At 60.9% G+C, this 14,050-nt stretch overlaps 1 protein-coding gene across 21 annotated transcripts in view; it reads right to left on the reverse strand.

The window, feature by feature from the left end:
• Positions 1–14,050, reverse strand: part of TNS1 (tensin 1) — a 53,778-nt gene that overhangs the window by 34,301 nt on the left and 5,427 nt on the right. For 14 of the 21 annotated variants that reach the window (XM_090143769.1, XM_031590536.2, XM_031590534.2 and 11 more), the window contains exons 2-5: positions 12,384–12,498; positions 11,554–11,591; positions 1,538–1,576; positions 180–221 (exon numbers count right to left, since the gene is read on the reverse strand). In XM_090143769.1, coding sequence (XP_089999895.1) covers positions 180–221; positions 1,538–1,576; positions 11,554–11,591; positions 12,384–12,498 — 234 coding nt within the window. Of the gene's footprint in view, positions 1–179; positions 222–1,537; positions 1,577–3,277; positions 3,343–3,369; positions 3,719–7,298; positions 7,866–11,553; positions 11,592–12,383; positions 12,499–14,050 lie in introns of those variants that run through there. The other 7 variants (XM_031590540.2, XM_031590539.2, XM_090143758.1 and 4 more) reach the window with 6 other exon arrangements.

Below are 14,050 nucleotides of genomic sequence, written 5' to 3' on the forward strand. Positions count from 1 at the left end.
CGGGCTCTGCTACTGCCTCTGCCCATCACCTTAGGAATCAGTGCGGCCCTGGAATGGGGATCCAGCAGCACACAGGGGTCATGGGGTAAGGAGCAGGCTTTTAGCTGTGGGATAGGCACAAGTAAACCCCAGTAAGGTCTCAAGGTGAAGAGCAGTCTCTGCCACCACACGGCACTTACCGGGGTGTCCACCTGCTTGGTGATGCTCTGCCCTGGGGATGGCTGTGGGAGGGGTGAGAGTGAGGAAAAAGGAGAGAAAGAAAAGGAGAGAGAGGTTGAGAGGCACATGCACACATGCGGAGGGGCAGCTGGGGTCATAAGTTCCCCTTGGCTATTTCTGGCCCTTCCTAGGAAATGCTCCATCATGCCGCTTCCTTCCTTTCCTCCACGTGCCTGTTCTTCCTAAAAGCCAGGAATCCCTCGAAACCCAAGTACAGCGCCAGGGCAATGCAGAGCCCCACTGGGGGCCACTGCCCTCCTGTATCACCGCTGCATCCCCCATGGCAGCACCCCACTCCCATTCCATCCCATCCTCACCCCATCTGCAGCAGGGAGGTCATTTCCAAGAAAAGCAGCCCCCAGCTTCAGCTGTGCCCCAAAACCAGGGCTGTGGTGCAATGAGGTAAACAACAGTGGAGCCCCACCTCCAGGCACTGCTCCCCGAGATAAATGCAGTGCCACAGCGGGATGGCCAGGGTCCCAAGCAGGGGGTGCTCAGGGAGGAATGATTTCAGTGAGATGTCACTGGCAGCCTCTGGAGAGCTCTGAGAAGAGACTGTGGAAGGGTCTCCCGACCCCAAGCATAGGGACAGGGGACACAGTCACTGCCTAAGGATAGCCAGTCAGGTGGCACACAGGGGGATGTCAGCCCTGGGACCAGGAGACAAAGGGGGAAGCCAGGACCAGGCTGTGCCCTCCTGCTACAGTTGCTCCAAGAAGGGGGGCCACTGCCATTTCCAGCACAGACGACAGGGCAAAACCCTCTCAATTTCCTCCCAAAGCCACAGTAACGGTCACAGCTCGAAGCCAACACATTTTTGCCAGCGATAAGTGCCTGTGGCAGTGAGGGCAGAGATTAAGCCCAGGGCAGATAACCATAGTAGGGCTCATGTGCTGCCCTCATGAGCTGGCAGGAGCTGAGACGAGCACCCACTGTGCCCAGCTGGGGTCACACAGCACACCACCCAGCACCATGCCACGGCTGCAGCCCTGTCCTGCCACCACACCCCGTGCTTCCCATATCCTGTGGGAAGGGCTCCTGTCACCCCAGCAGCTCTTCAGACCCACACACATCTGGCTGCTCACTAAATATCCCCAGGAGGGACAAAAAGCAGGGGGTGACAATAGCTGGGGATGCTCACACTTGACTTTGGGAGCCCATAGCTAAAGACACATCTGCTACAGCTATATCCAGGCATGCAAAAAAACACCTCGCTCCAAGCCAGGAGGAGGGACACCAGAGTCTGGGATGGTCACATCCCACTGCTGTCCCTCTGACAGCCCAAGGGGAGACAGCTCACCACAGAGTCATCACTTACCAGCTCATAGTTGACAGCAGGGGAGCACGGGGTAGCAGCCTGCAAGGGAGCAGAGAGAGGCACCCATTAGTCCCTGCAGCACCAGGTACAGGAAGGGTGCAACATCCCCTGCTCAGAGCACAGAGCTGAGCATGCCCCAGCCCCGGGTGGGCAATCCCAGACCCAGGTGGACAACCCCAGATGATCATTCTCAGCCCCAGGTGGGCAGTGTAAGGCTGATGCCAGGAGCACCTGGCACAAAACCCAGCCCAGCCTTCTCTGAGTACTTCTGCAGACGCCAGCTGAACAGCTCGGCTATTGTTACCTTAATTACCAGCGGCAATTACTGGCAATTAACCTTGGGTTTTGCGTGCACCCCAGCAGCAGCATGCTGCAACGAGAGAGGCAGCGCTGGGTTGGTGGTGGTGCCCATGGGGACACAGGAACAGCATTGCAGGCTGGTGGGAGCCTGGGGATGGCAGTGGTGGCGGGAGAATGCAATTCGGGGCACCTCATCCCCTCCACCCCAAAAAGCATCTTCAGATTTGGACCTCTTACAAGTCACCCCATGCCAGGCGCTGACACGCTCAGCAATATACCACCACCGTGGTATGGAGACCTCTCACACCCCACTCAGCATCTCCCTGGCAGAGGACCACAAAATGGGGATTTTGCCCCCAAACACCCCACTCCCAACAGCCGTATCCCATTTCATCCCAATGGTGGAGAGCCTTAAGCCGCCAGAGCATTCCCGTCCCGCCTCTGTGTTTTGTTCAGGGGTTCCTCCTCCTCCCGCTCCCTTCCCCTGCGCATTATTATTATGATTTTATTCTAATGCAGAAACGCTTCCATAAAAGGCCCCTTTCCCTGCCCCGCGGCGCTGGCCCCACGCCAGCCTCCCTGGAATGTTCTCCGGCAGCAATGCGGCCACGGACGGGGCCGGCACAGGGCCGTGCTGCACCCCACGTCCCCCTAGGGATGCTCGCATAGGGTTCCCCCGCAGCCCAGCCCCCCAGTTCCTGAGGCCGGGGATGGGGCAGACCCCCAACTGTGTGACACTGAGGGCAGGTAGGGCACTTCCCATCCAGCCTTTGCCTTCTGCACCTGGAGGTTTTCAGCTGTAGAATGGACAAAAGTGGGGTGGCTGGGGTGGGACTCCCTTCCCTAATTCTATGATGTCTAATATAGGGTTAGCCCTTCCTTGGGACACTGAGCTCCTGATGCAGGCACACAGAAGCACCCCAGGAAGATGGAGAGAGACGTTGCAGACCACGCAGGTGACAGGGCCACCGCCATCCCCTATGTCCCCCATAGAAAGGTGGGGGGTCCCGCGCACCCCCTGGGCAGTTCTGCCTGACCGCAGCAGACACAGCCGCCTTTCTTCTCCCCGTGCCGGTGTTTGCATTCCTGCCACACAGCTCGCGCCGCCACGACCCCTCCGCCCGGCAGCCCTGCCCAGGAATGTGAGGAACGAGGCACAGCGGGGTGGCTGCCCACCCTCAGCCCCCCACACCCCCCAAGTCGCAGGCCCCCCAGAGGTCCTCACCATCTCCTCCTGGGTGAAGGCTGGGCAGCAAAATGCACACAGCCCAAGCTTCCAACACAGTCCATGTGGACTCTCTAATGTCTCGTATGGGGTGGCACGTGGAGCACCACCAGCTCTCTACATCCAACCATCTCCCATTGCCACACCTGCACAACTTCACACCCTCAGGATGCCACAGCCCTGTCCCCGTGTCCTGCATGACCATCGGCACACACCTCCCTCCCAGAGCCTTCCTCTCCCTCCTCCTCCTCCAGGTCCTGCCGCAGCCGCAGCATCCCCACAGGTCTTCCCCCAGCGCCTCACAAACCTCCTTGGAGGGAGCAGTCTGGCTCAACATGGGGTGGGCTGGGAGGTTGCAGGGATTCCCCCTAGCCGGGCTGCAGGCACTGAGGGTGCAGCGCTGCTGCTTACAGGGCTGGGTGAGTACTGGCCCTCATCCCATCCGGCTGCCGGTGGGTCGCCCGGGCCCATCGCTGACGCATATCCCTTCCTTTGGGTGGTGGTTTTTGTTTTTCCCTTCCCCAGGAGCTCTGATAAACATCCCCAAGCCGTCCGATATCCGGGCCGGTGCTGACCCTTGCGGTGCCAGGATCACCAAGACCCGGCACGCACTGCAGGGATGAGCAAAGCCCCACACTGAGACTGTAGTGAGGATGCACCCAGAGATGCAGAGCCCATCACAGCGTGGTAGTGGGCAGGAAGATACCAAAGAGGACAGTGATTCAGTGACTCAGTGACTTGGTCACTGTCCCACAGGATGGTGCTGGGGTGGCACCGGAGGCAGCTGAGTGGAGATTCCATGTCATCCCAGCTGTCTCCTTGCACTCAGTGCCATGCGTCACCGCACGTCCCAGCTGTGCATCACCTCCCCAAGCACAAGGCTGGGTGGCTCAGTGGCGGCACTGAAAGTGACTGATGCACACAGTCACCCTCTCCATGCCACTCCTTGGTCCCACCACGTGCTCCTGTGGCCAAGCCCAGCTCTGCACCATGCGTCCCTCACAGCTCCCGCTAATCTCCTGTTTATGCAACAAGTCCCAGGCAGAAGGATGGCACACTTCCAGCTGCGCTCCCCCTGCCAGCCCCACCCTGCGTTGGGCAAAGCACTGAGCTGTCTGCACAGGGTCCCAGGACTGGGGGCAGCACCCCGGCATGGCAGCTTTGTGGGTTCCCCCCCTTTGCTGAGAGTTGGACGTGTCAGCAGCCCCGGGAGAGCTCTGGCGGCAGCTGGGGTGAGTCAGGAGCCGGGCGGACGCCGGAGCACAGAGGTCTTGCTGCTCCCAGGCTTCCCCCTGAGCATCCCCTTCCCGCTTCCGCCAGCTTCGCCATGTGTCTGACCCTGCAGCCTGGCTGCGCCCAAGTCAGGCACTCCCAGAGCAGGGTAGAGGCAATGGGCTGGGCAGCACCCCATCCTCGTGGCTGTGTTGTGCAAGAGGTACCAGTGGTTTGTGAGTCAGGAGATGTTCTCCTCCTGTCACCAGGAGCTCCTGCAGGCTTGCTGCGGGGTGAACCTCCAAGCATCCCACTGCAGTCACCCCATAACTAGAGTCCTGCTCTGCACGGGGACCCCAGCACCATCCTTCCCCTGGGGACAGCAGTGATTTCCAGCACTGCACACCGAGTCACCATGTTGCACAAGCCATCCACCCCGATGACATGTGGGTGCCTGGTTAAGCTCACACTGGGAACGTGCTCCCTGCCTTGCGCCTCAGCACCTCCTTGCTGCTGTTTCCAACAAACACCTCTGAGTGCCGGCCCCATAAACACCCTCACGGCAAAAGTCCCCGGCCTCTGGCACTGCAGCAAACTCAAGGGCACCATGTAAGGGAAGGCGAAGGGATGCTGTGCAGCCGCCCCACGGTGATAGACCCAACCGGGATGGATTCCACCCTGGTGTTCCAGCAGTGGGGTCAATGAGGATGACAGCCCCAGGGCTCCTGGTGGCATGTCACTCGTCAGGCCGGCAGCCCCAGTGCAGGGGAACTGAGTCAGGAAGGCGATGCATGGGGTAACTGCGGGGCCTCGGGCTCGGGCTGGTTTCAATTGAATCGGCAGCACCAAAATAGCCTTGATTTCAACCCAAATAAGGGCTGCTCTTGGCTCCCAGGGGTTTGAGCCATTGGCCCAGAGGTTGCAGAGGTTGGAACTGGGGAAGGGGGAGAAAGCCAGCATCCCTGGATCTGTTTGGGATGAAAAGTGGCTTTTTTGGATCAGAGTAGAGCAGAGGAACATCCACATGCCCCAGAGTGGGGCTGGTCCTGTTCTGCCTCCTCCCGTGGGTGTTGGGCTCGGCACGAGGCTGGCCACGAGCAGAGATGTGCTGTGCTCCAGCACCTAAAAAGGCAACGTTTCCAGCACTGCTCCGGCCCTGAGGCCAGCGCCTGCTCGGCTGCGTCCCCAAAGTCTGTCCCATGGCTGCTGTCCCTGCCCAGCTGTCACCCACAGGCGCTGCAACACCTGCGGGCACTGCCATTCCTGAGTGTAGGGACACCCATCACCCTGATATGGGGACCTGCTCCCAGCATGCTCCTGGCTGCTGGAGGAACCCTAAGAAGAGCAAGAATGGGGCTGGAGCCTTTGTAACAGGGTCCCTGTTGTCCCCAGCCCCATGACAGCTCTATCCAACAGGGCGAGGAGGACCCCACGTTCCCCATCTCCCCCAGATTGGCTGGAAGCAAGGTCACCCAAGGCTGGTTGGGGGCAGGGGGCTTTGTTGGGATTGGGCTGTGCATGGGTTCTCATGTGGGACTGGCCAACAGATGGATTTCTACAGTCAATACAGAGATTCCCACATGGGATTGGTCAATTTATGAACTTTCCTATGGGATTGGTCAGATTCCTAATATTCACACAGGACTGACTAGAGCAAGGATCCCACTGCAGGATCAGTCCCAGCATGGATCCTCACATGGGTCCGGCCAGCATCTGGATCCCCAAGCGGGTTGAGTGAGAGCCCTGCATTACCCTGCACCGTGTTGGCAGAGATCTCAATCCCACTGCAGGCTGAGGGCTACCCCATACTGCCAGTCCCCAAAACTATGCCCTCCTTTGGCACCCACAGCCCCCAGCAGGTGACACTGGAGCTGAGCAGTGCAGATGGGCACAGGGGACAGCTGCCACGAGCACAGGGTGCCACAGGGACATGGTGCACCAGGTTGGCACAGCAAAAGCAGGAGGACAACACTATGTAAACCCCTCAGCTCTGCTCCAGTAGCCCCAAAACCAAGTCAGGGCACAAAAAGAGCTGCCAGCACTCAGCTTGTTGTGGGGCAACCCCAGGTGAGGCTCTGGACCCCAAAAACGTGTAACAGAGGTGACTGCAGCACTGAGGAGTGGGGCAGCGGGCCAGCAGCCCCATGGAGCATCACGGCCAGCCCTGCCTTTCCTGGAGTGGGGGCCAGCAGCGAACACTAACAGAGTCCTCAGCGTCCTTGTCATGAGGCTCCAGAGCCGGGACTTTTGGGGCTCATTTCCCCTGCTGCAGGCACAGTGCATGGGATGCACGGGAACTGCTGGCACTCAGCACGCTCTGCAAGGACCCAGAGGGGGGGACGCAGCCACCACCCCCCACCCATGCCAACTCCGTCCCCGCTGCCCCAACCCACTGGCACCCGGCCCGCAGTGGGACCGACCCCGCTGCCCCCCGCTCGGCTGTCGGAGGCGGAGCAGTTCTCTTTTTGTTGTTTTCCCCTTAAAAACAAAACGGCTGATGCTTCGCTCGGGCCGTTTCCTCTCCCAGGAACACAGCCCAAAAACATCTGCGCCGGGACCTGCCCTGACGAATTTAACCCTCTGCGGGCCCGGCAGCATTGGGGCGAAGGAGCCGTGGCCGCTGTGCCCCCCCCAACCCCCCCCTCGGCCCCTCACCACTCATTAACTCGTGGTTTAACCATTGACGGTCCCGCAGGAGGAGCGGAGGAGGTGTTAACCCCTACGCTGCCACCAAGGAGGGGCTGTGCGGGGACACGTCCGCGGGGCGGGGTAGGGCTGCTCGGGAAGGACCCCCCCGCAGGATTTCCCGGCGCTGCGAACCATCCCTGACCCCCTCCCCAAATCCCCCTCCGAGGCCGCCACGCCCCGCCGGACCCCCTCCAGCAGGGAACCGACCCACCGCGGCGTCCCCAAACAGAGCGGGCGGGGGGCGGCCACGCAGCGCACGGATGTCACGCGTGGGACCCCTCCTCTCTCCCCTAGCAGGACAGGGGGGTGCAAGGGATCCCCGCGCCGTGGCCGTACCTGGTTCATGACGCTTCCGAAATCCATCCGGGGTCTCTCGTGCCTACATCCGAAGGGGCCGGCAGCGCTGCCTCACCTGGCCGAGAGGCGCGGGGGGCGGCCGGGAGGCTGCCGGGGCGGGGGGGTCGGGGGCAGGAGGGAGCCCGGCGTCGGCAGGCGTGAAGGCGGACTGCAGGCTGAGCCCCCCTCCCGCCCCGGGACAAGCCCGGAGAAGGAAGGAAGGAAGGAGGGAGGGAGGAGGGAGGGGAGGGAAAGGAGAGGGGAGGGGGGGAGAGAGTCGAAGGGTTTCGCTCCCCGCAGGCGGGACCCCGGCGATGGAGGGGTCCCCGCAGCCCCCCTCGCCCCTCCGCACCCCCAAGGCCGCCGGCTGCCGGGAGGTGCAGTGGAGCGGCCCCGGCCTTGGGGGAGGGAGGGGGGTCCCGGGTGGCTTTTTTCCACCGCTCCCCTCCCTCCTCTCTTTTCTCCCTTTTTCTTCTCTTCCCTCTCTCCGGCGCGCTCCTAGTCGGACGCGCACACGCCCAGCCCCGCTTTCCTCGCCTCCCCCGAAAACGCCCTTAAAGGCAACCGGGAGCCGCCCCCCCCCCCCCCAGCGCCCCGAGCCCCGAAATGCGGAGCGCACCCCCCGGGCAGCGCAGCCGGGAGGCCCCGGGCGGCGGGGTCGGGCCCTTATCGCCCCGCGTGACGCCGCGGCGTCCCTGTGCCCTTGGCGGGGGGGTGGCAGGGGCACGGGCGTGGGGCCCGGCTCGGGGCCTCTGTGCTTGGCCCCCCCTGTCAGGAGGCGGTTCGCTAAGTCCAAGGAGAGCGCCCCAAAAGTGGCCCTTGGGTACCCTCCTCGGTGCCGAAGGGGGGTGAAGGTTTACCACTCCTCCTCTATGGAAAGCAAAGTGATGGAGAAGCCGTGCACCGTGGGGGTGCCCTGCGGCCCCACATCACGCCCCGCTGCCCCCACTCCTCCTCTCCCACCCCAAGCCCCAGCTCAACCATGCGAATAGGCATGCGGGCACTGAGGACCATGGCACAGCCTTCCCTGCAGTGTCCCACAGAAAGGCAAACAGGCCAGGGGGGCTGTGAGCCAGCCACTGGGCCCAGCACTGTTGACATTTTCTCACCCAACACCTCCCTGTTCCTGTTTGCATTTCCGTTCTGGTGCTATAGGCTCAGCCAGAACACCAGTGCTGGCCCTGACTGCAGCCAGGACACGGAGTGGCAGCAAGGGGCTCCCCCTGCCTCCCTCTCTCCGGGGTGGGAGTGATCTCCAGAGCTTCACATCAGCCAGAGCATCCCATGGATTGCACCTCCTGTGCCAGCACGGCCAGGAAGTGCCCACATCCCATCCCACTGCAACCAGGGAGAGTGTCACTTGCATATGGAGAAACTGAGGCAGAGAGCAGCTGTGCAACCACAGGGATTTCCACCTGCCTCTGTAGGATGAATCTCCACAGCAAGTACATTCTGCCTGACCCAACCTGCGCTCAGCCCTCCTGTGCCTTATTTTCCCCTGGAAGCATTTGAAGGGAGTAGCAAGAGGTTTTAATGGGGGCAGTTCTCCCCTGAGCATCTCCTGCCACATCCACAGCAGCATCTGGGCGTGGACAGATGGAGTTAGGGTGCTGAGGGTTTTGCAGGGAGAAGAAGTGGAGACAGAGGAGCAATTAATGCCCTGAGCTAGAAGTGAGCCATAGGGCCCAGCTCAGCTACGGCAGAAATCTCAGCTCTGGCACAATCCCAGCACCCAGGACATGGCCCCAGGACAGCTCCCATTAGAACCAGAGCCAGGTGGTAAAGCATTAGCATCCCAGCAGGATGACTGGGTGAGCAGTGCACTGACAGCACATCCCTGTCCCCAGCCTGCGGGAGCTGTCCCTGAGGAGGAACGGAGCTGTCCCTCGGGGAGGTGACGTCACAGGACACAGCCACTGAAATCTATAAATTGTCCCTGAACTCCATCCTCAGCCAAACACCAAATGCATCCCAGAGCCATCTCAGGGTGGTGGAAGCAGGTTCAGTGCTCAGCCCTGTGTCAATCCTCAAAGACCCCCAGCGCCCCCAGATCTTGCCAGTAACCTCCACCCAAAAACAGCTCCTCCACATCCCAAAGCCAGCACCCAGCCTGGGAGAGCATCTTCACCCCTGGTGCTAGCAGAAGAAGGGGACAAGGTGACGAAGAGCCAGGGGAGAGGCTCCCCATGCCCCACACCCCGCTGCTCACTTGTGCAATGATTGTGGGCAGGCTCAGCATCCCCACTCCCTTTCCCCTCCCAGAGGGTACAAGAAGGGCCCCAGCTCCTCCAGCAGCAGATCTGACCCCCCCAGAGCTGAGACAGAGGCTGAATATTTTGGTGGTGACGTCAAGAAGGGGAAAAAGGAAACAGCAATGAAAAAAAAAAAACACCCGATCCCCTCCTGGACCCACTGCAGCACCACGACTGGGGGCAGTGCTGCCCCACTCAGCCCCCCATCCCACACCCTGACTGGGCCCGTGCCAGGGCCAAGAACACATTGCTGCCTTATTCTTTCTCCCTGCTCTGTTGTGCAGACCTAGAGGTGTTGCAAATTACCTGTCCCAAAGGCAGGATAGCTTTGAATGGGGGCACTAGGGACAGGGATGAGTGCAATGGACACATCCGTGCAGCACAGAAGCAGCAAGGCGCAGAGGCTGGGGAATGGACAGCCTGTCCCACAGCACGACTTGGACACTGCTGTCCCTTCCCCGTGTCCTCCCTACCTGTCCATGACACCAGACCCAGACATATCCCATACATCGCAGCTTACCCATCACCCCACATCCAGCCCACCATATCCCCCCTCCCAAAGCCAAGGACCTGGTCCCCATGAGAGGGAACAATAGGTGCCGCAGGCACTGGGAGCTACAGCTGTGGCCATGACGCGCCTCGCTGCCCGGCCCTGGCCCTGCTCCAGCACCCAGTTTAATGATGGACAAACCCCCCTCCAAGCCCCTGCAGGGGGTACGTGAAAAACAAGTTGGGTTTGGAGAGCGGCCAGTGGAGAAAGATCAACCCAATGCACCGCCGTGCAATGTGCACACGCACATGAGATGTTCTTGTACAGATGTTTTTGCACACACAGGGACGAGGATGGGACCCAAGGGATCTCACGTGGCCAGGCTGGGCTCTGTGATTCAGTTCCCCCACTTTTAAAGGAAGCTGCAGCTCTGGGTAGGGGGCTTCAGTGCAGGGAGGGATGGCAGAGGTGGACTGTGGGGTTCAAATGCACGTCAGTGTCCTGCCGTCTGTCCCCTCAGAGGGAGGGGGGAAGGTTTGCTAAGCAAGGAAAAATCCCCGAGTGGAGGGGCCGGGTGCAAGAAGGGCCTTACATGGGCATGGGAACGGCTTCGTGCTTCCCAGATGATGTCTGTGCGTCTGCCCCGGCCCCCCCAGTGCCACCCACAGGCTGCGGGCACCCTGCCAGCCCTGCCTGCCACCACTGTCCCCATGGCCACTCCAGGGTCCCCAGCACACTCCCCCCTTCCCACTGTACCCTGTCCACGTGGAGTTTTTAGCTGAATGGGGTCAAAAGGGGGGCAGCAGGAGAGGTAAGGGCAGGTCCCCCCAAAATAACTTGTGGAGTAGCCACAACAATATTGGGGGGTTCCAGAGATAGCAGCAGACAGGGGTGCCGCAGATTCAGCAGCATCTCCAGGGCAGGAGGAGGAAGCACTGAGGCACAAAGTACCATACATCCTGGGGTAGTCTCATTCCCCAATTCTGGGGGCTCAGGGGTTAAATGTGAGGTGCTTCAGGTGGACGTGAGGCTGTTTTCTCATTGTGCCAAGCCCCCTCCCCACACATGCCCTCCCTGGAGACCCTACAATAACAAGCGGTGTGAGTCAGCTGGCTGCTCGCCTGGCCCAAGGAGCCCCTCCCTGGGCACTGACCCAGCAGAGCTTCACAGAAGGCCTCAGCTCCATGCATGCACCCCCCCCAGCAGCACCGCATGGAGGTTCTCCAGCCTCCAGCAAGAACAGGAAGGGTGACGGAGGCTCACAAACTGCAGCCAGCCACAGGCTTCCCTTACGCACAGAACCAGCACCTTGGGTGCAATGCCCTACTGGTACACAACCCCATATCAGCCACATGAGAATCATCATCAGACATACACGTAGGTGACACAAGTGCCACTCCGATCAGACACCAATGTGAGCACCCACCCAGTGGGGATATGGACCCCAGTACTCCCCCAGACATCCATAGCCCTCCCATGCAAAGTGGGGCATCCCACGAGGTGCCAGCCTTACCTTGCTTTGGCACTTGGTGTGGCAGGACAGCTTGCAGCCTGCAGGAGGGGAGAAGGGGTCAGTGGGGACATGGCCACGGGGCTGCTCACGGGGAATGGACAAGGTGGCACCCACGTGGGGACACAGGCAGCAACAGTACTGGGCAGAGCACAGAGATGCACACTGGGGGTGCACAGATGCACACGCCTTGCACATGTGCACACACACAGCCAGATGCATGAACACCACATGCGTGATCCATCCACCCACAATGACAGTGTGCCAAAGGCACTGTGCCTCTGCTCAGAGATTAATAGTATAAATGCATGCAAACACAGCTTGCGATGTCTTGCACATGCACACGTGTGCACACAGCTGTGTGCAGCTGTGCACATGCATAGTGGGGCTGTATGGGATGCTGACCCACCGGCAACACCAGGCGCTCCCCAGCGTGCCATCCCAAAGGGACACAAGGGTCCCTGTGCAGCATGCCCCATGGCCACACTGCCCCCCCTCCCTGAGGCCCCATCCCCCCCGGGATCATTTCCTGCAGTGCAGGGAACACAGGAAGCCGCATTGTTCCCGAGACCTGGAACGTTTCCTCCCACCACCCCTCGCACGGGGCTCAGCACCGCCACACACGTGCGAGGGGACACGTCACCGCGTGTGCTACTGGGGCCTCGAGGGGGACAGGGCCACGAGCACGAGCAGGGGTGTGAGCATCCACGCACGTGATCCTCGATCAACACCACTGCACGCTCCATGCACACTTGTCTCACTCACAACCGCATGCAGAAGCGTGCAAAAGCATCGCTGCACCCTCCCGCTCACACGCACTCCCGTCCCCTCACCTCGGCAGGTGCTGCCCTGGCGCGTGATGGCCTGCCGGCAGATCCCGCATGCCTTCACCTTCTTGAAGCTCGTCATCTTGAAGGCGTGCGCCGGAGGGGACTCCAGGTCCTGGGGCTGCAGGACACGGGAACAAATCAGCACCCCTATCCTTTGTCCCGCCCTATGCCGAGCTCTGCTCTGCTCGCTTTCCCTCTGGGCTGGGGTCTGCCTCCATCTGCTCTCACCTTCCCCCCCCTCGGGGTAACCCCCACCTTGTACCCGGCCACACGGCGAGGGGTGCCAACTACCACCCCCGGAGCCGCGGCCCCTTTAAATAGTCTCTGCCGCCCCCTGGCGGTGTGCCGAACACTTGTGTGTGCGTGCACACGCGTGTGCACACACACGGGCACGCCCACATGCACACATGTCCACAATTGGTATTGTGGGTGCATTGCACGCAGATGTGCGTATATACTTACATGTGTGCACATACGTGTGCGTTGGTATGTCCCTGCATGCTGCAGTGTGTGTGCATATCTGTGCTCCTGGGGGTGTGTGCAAGCACACGAGTGCATGCCTGCAGGTCTGCTCACGTGTATGAGCACACCTGAATGCATCAAGAAGCTTGTGCAAACTGGTGTGCAAGCACAGTGAGCATGCACATACAAACGTGTGCACATGTGCATACACATGCATTTGCATTTTTGTCAATGTGCAGTGTGTGTGCACACGCACACCCAAGCATGCACACATACCATCGGTGTGCATGCAGGGGGTACCATGGTGTAAAGCTGTGCTGCAGATGTGTGCTGGGCAGGGACATGGTGGGGGAGGGGGGTGGCACATTTTGGAAAGTGCCCCCATGGCCACACTGCCCACTATAGCCCACGGGAGTCGTGAGTGTGGGTATGGGGACAGCAGGACACGGGGACAGCAGGAAACAAGGATGCTGGTACGACCATGGGATGCCAGATAGAGAGGAAAGCCCAGACTGGGGGAGGGGACATCCATGGCAGTGCGCCAGCCATGCCCACCCACTCACCGTCCGATGAAGATGTGAGAGCCACAAATACGCCTTTTCACGCCAGGACTAATAGGATTAAGCAGAGGCCCCGCAACCCCCCACTCCCTCCGGGCCAGCACTGCAGGGAACACCCAAGTGTGGGTACCACCCCCTCCTGCCCCAGTTTCCCCAATACGCACACGGGGACACAAGGTGGGGGCACAAAGGCCGTGCACATGTGTGTGAGTGCACCATGTGCGCATTCTATGGACATCCTCCCTAGCAGCCAAATCCCCCCATGGCTGCCCAAGCCCCTGAGCTCCGTGCCCCCCCAGCCGGGGCTCCCACGCCACAGTTGCTGGGTGACAGTGAGGCCTCCCGATGCCATGAGCTCGTTTGCATATGCAAAGCGGCTGCCCCCCTGCTGCAGGGTGCCCCGGGAAGAGGCAGTGCCCCCCGCTCCCAGGGACCCCCCGGGGATGCCAATGTGTATCCCGCATGCACATCCCCACCTCAGCCCCTGCTCTGCTTTGTTAACGGTAATTATCCTCATTAGGGAAAGCGCAGCCCCCTCTGTTCCCAGCCCATGGAGACCCCCTCCATTTGTCACATTGCCAAAATGCCGGTGGGGGTGTCCCCAACCCATAGAACATACGGGATCCGGCCCCTAGCTGGCAGGATCTG

This window comes from Phasianus colchicus, chromosome 7 (genome assembly GCF_987193195.1).
Source record: "Phasianus colchicus chromosome 7, bPhaCol1.hap1.1, whole genome shotgun sequence".
NCBI lineage: Eukaryota > Metazoa > Chordata > Aves > Galliformes > Phasianidae > Phasianus > Phasianus colchicus.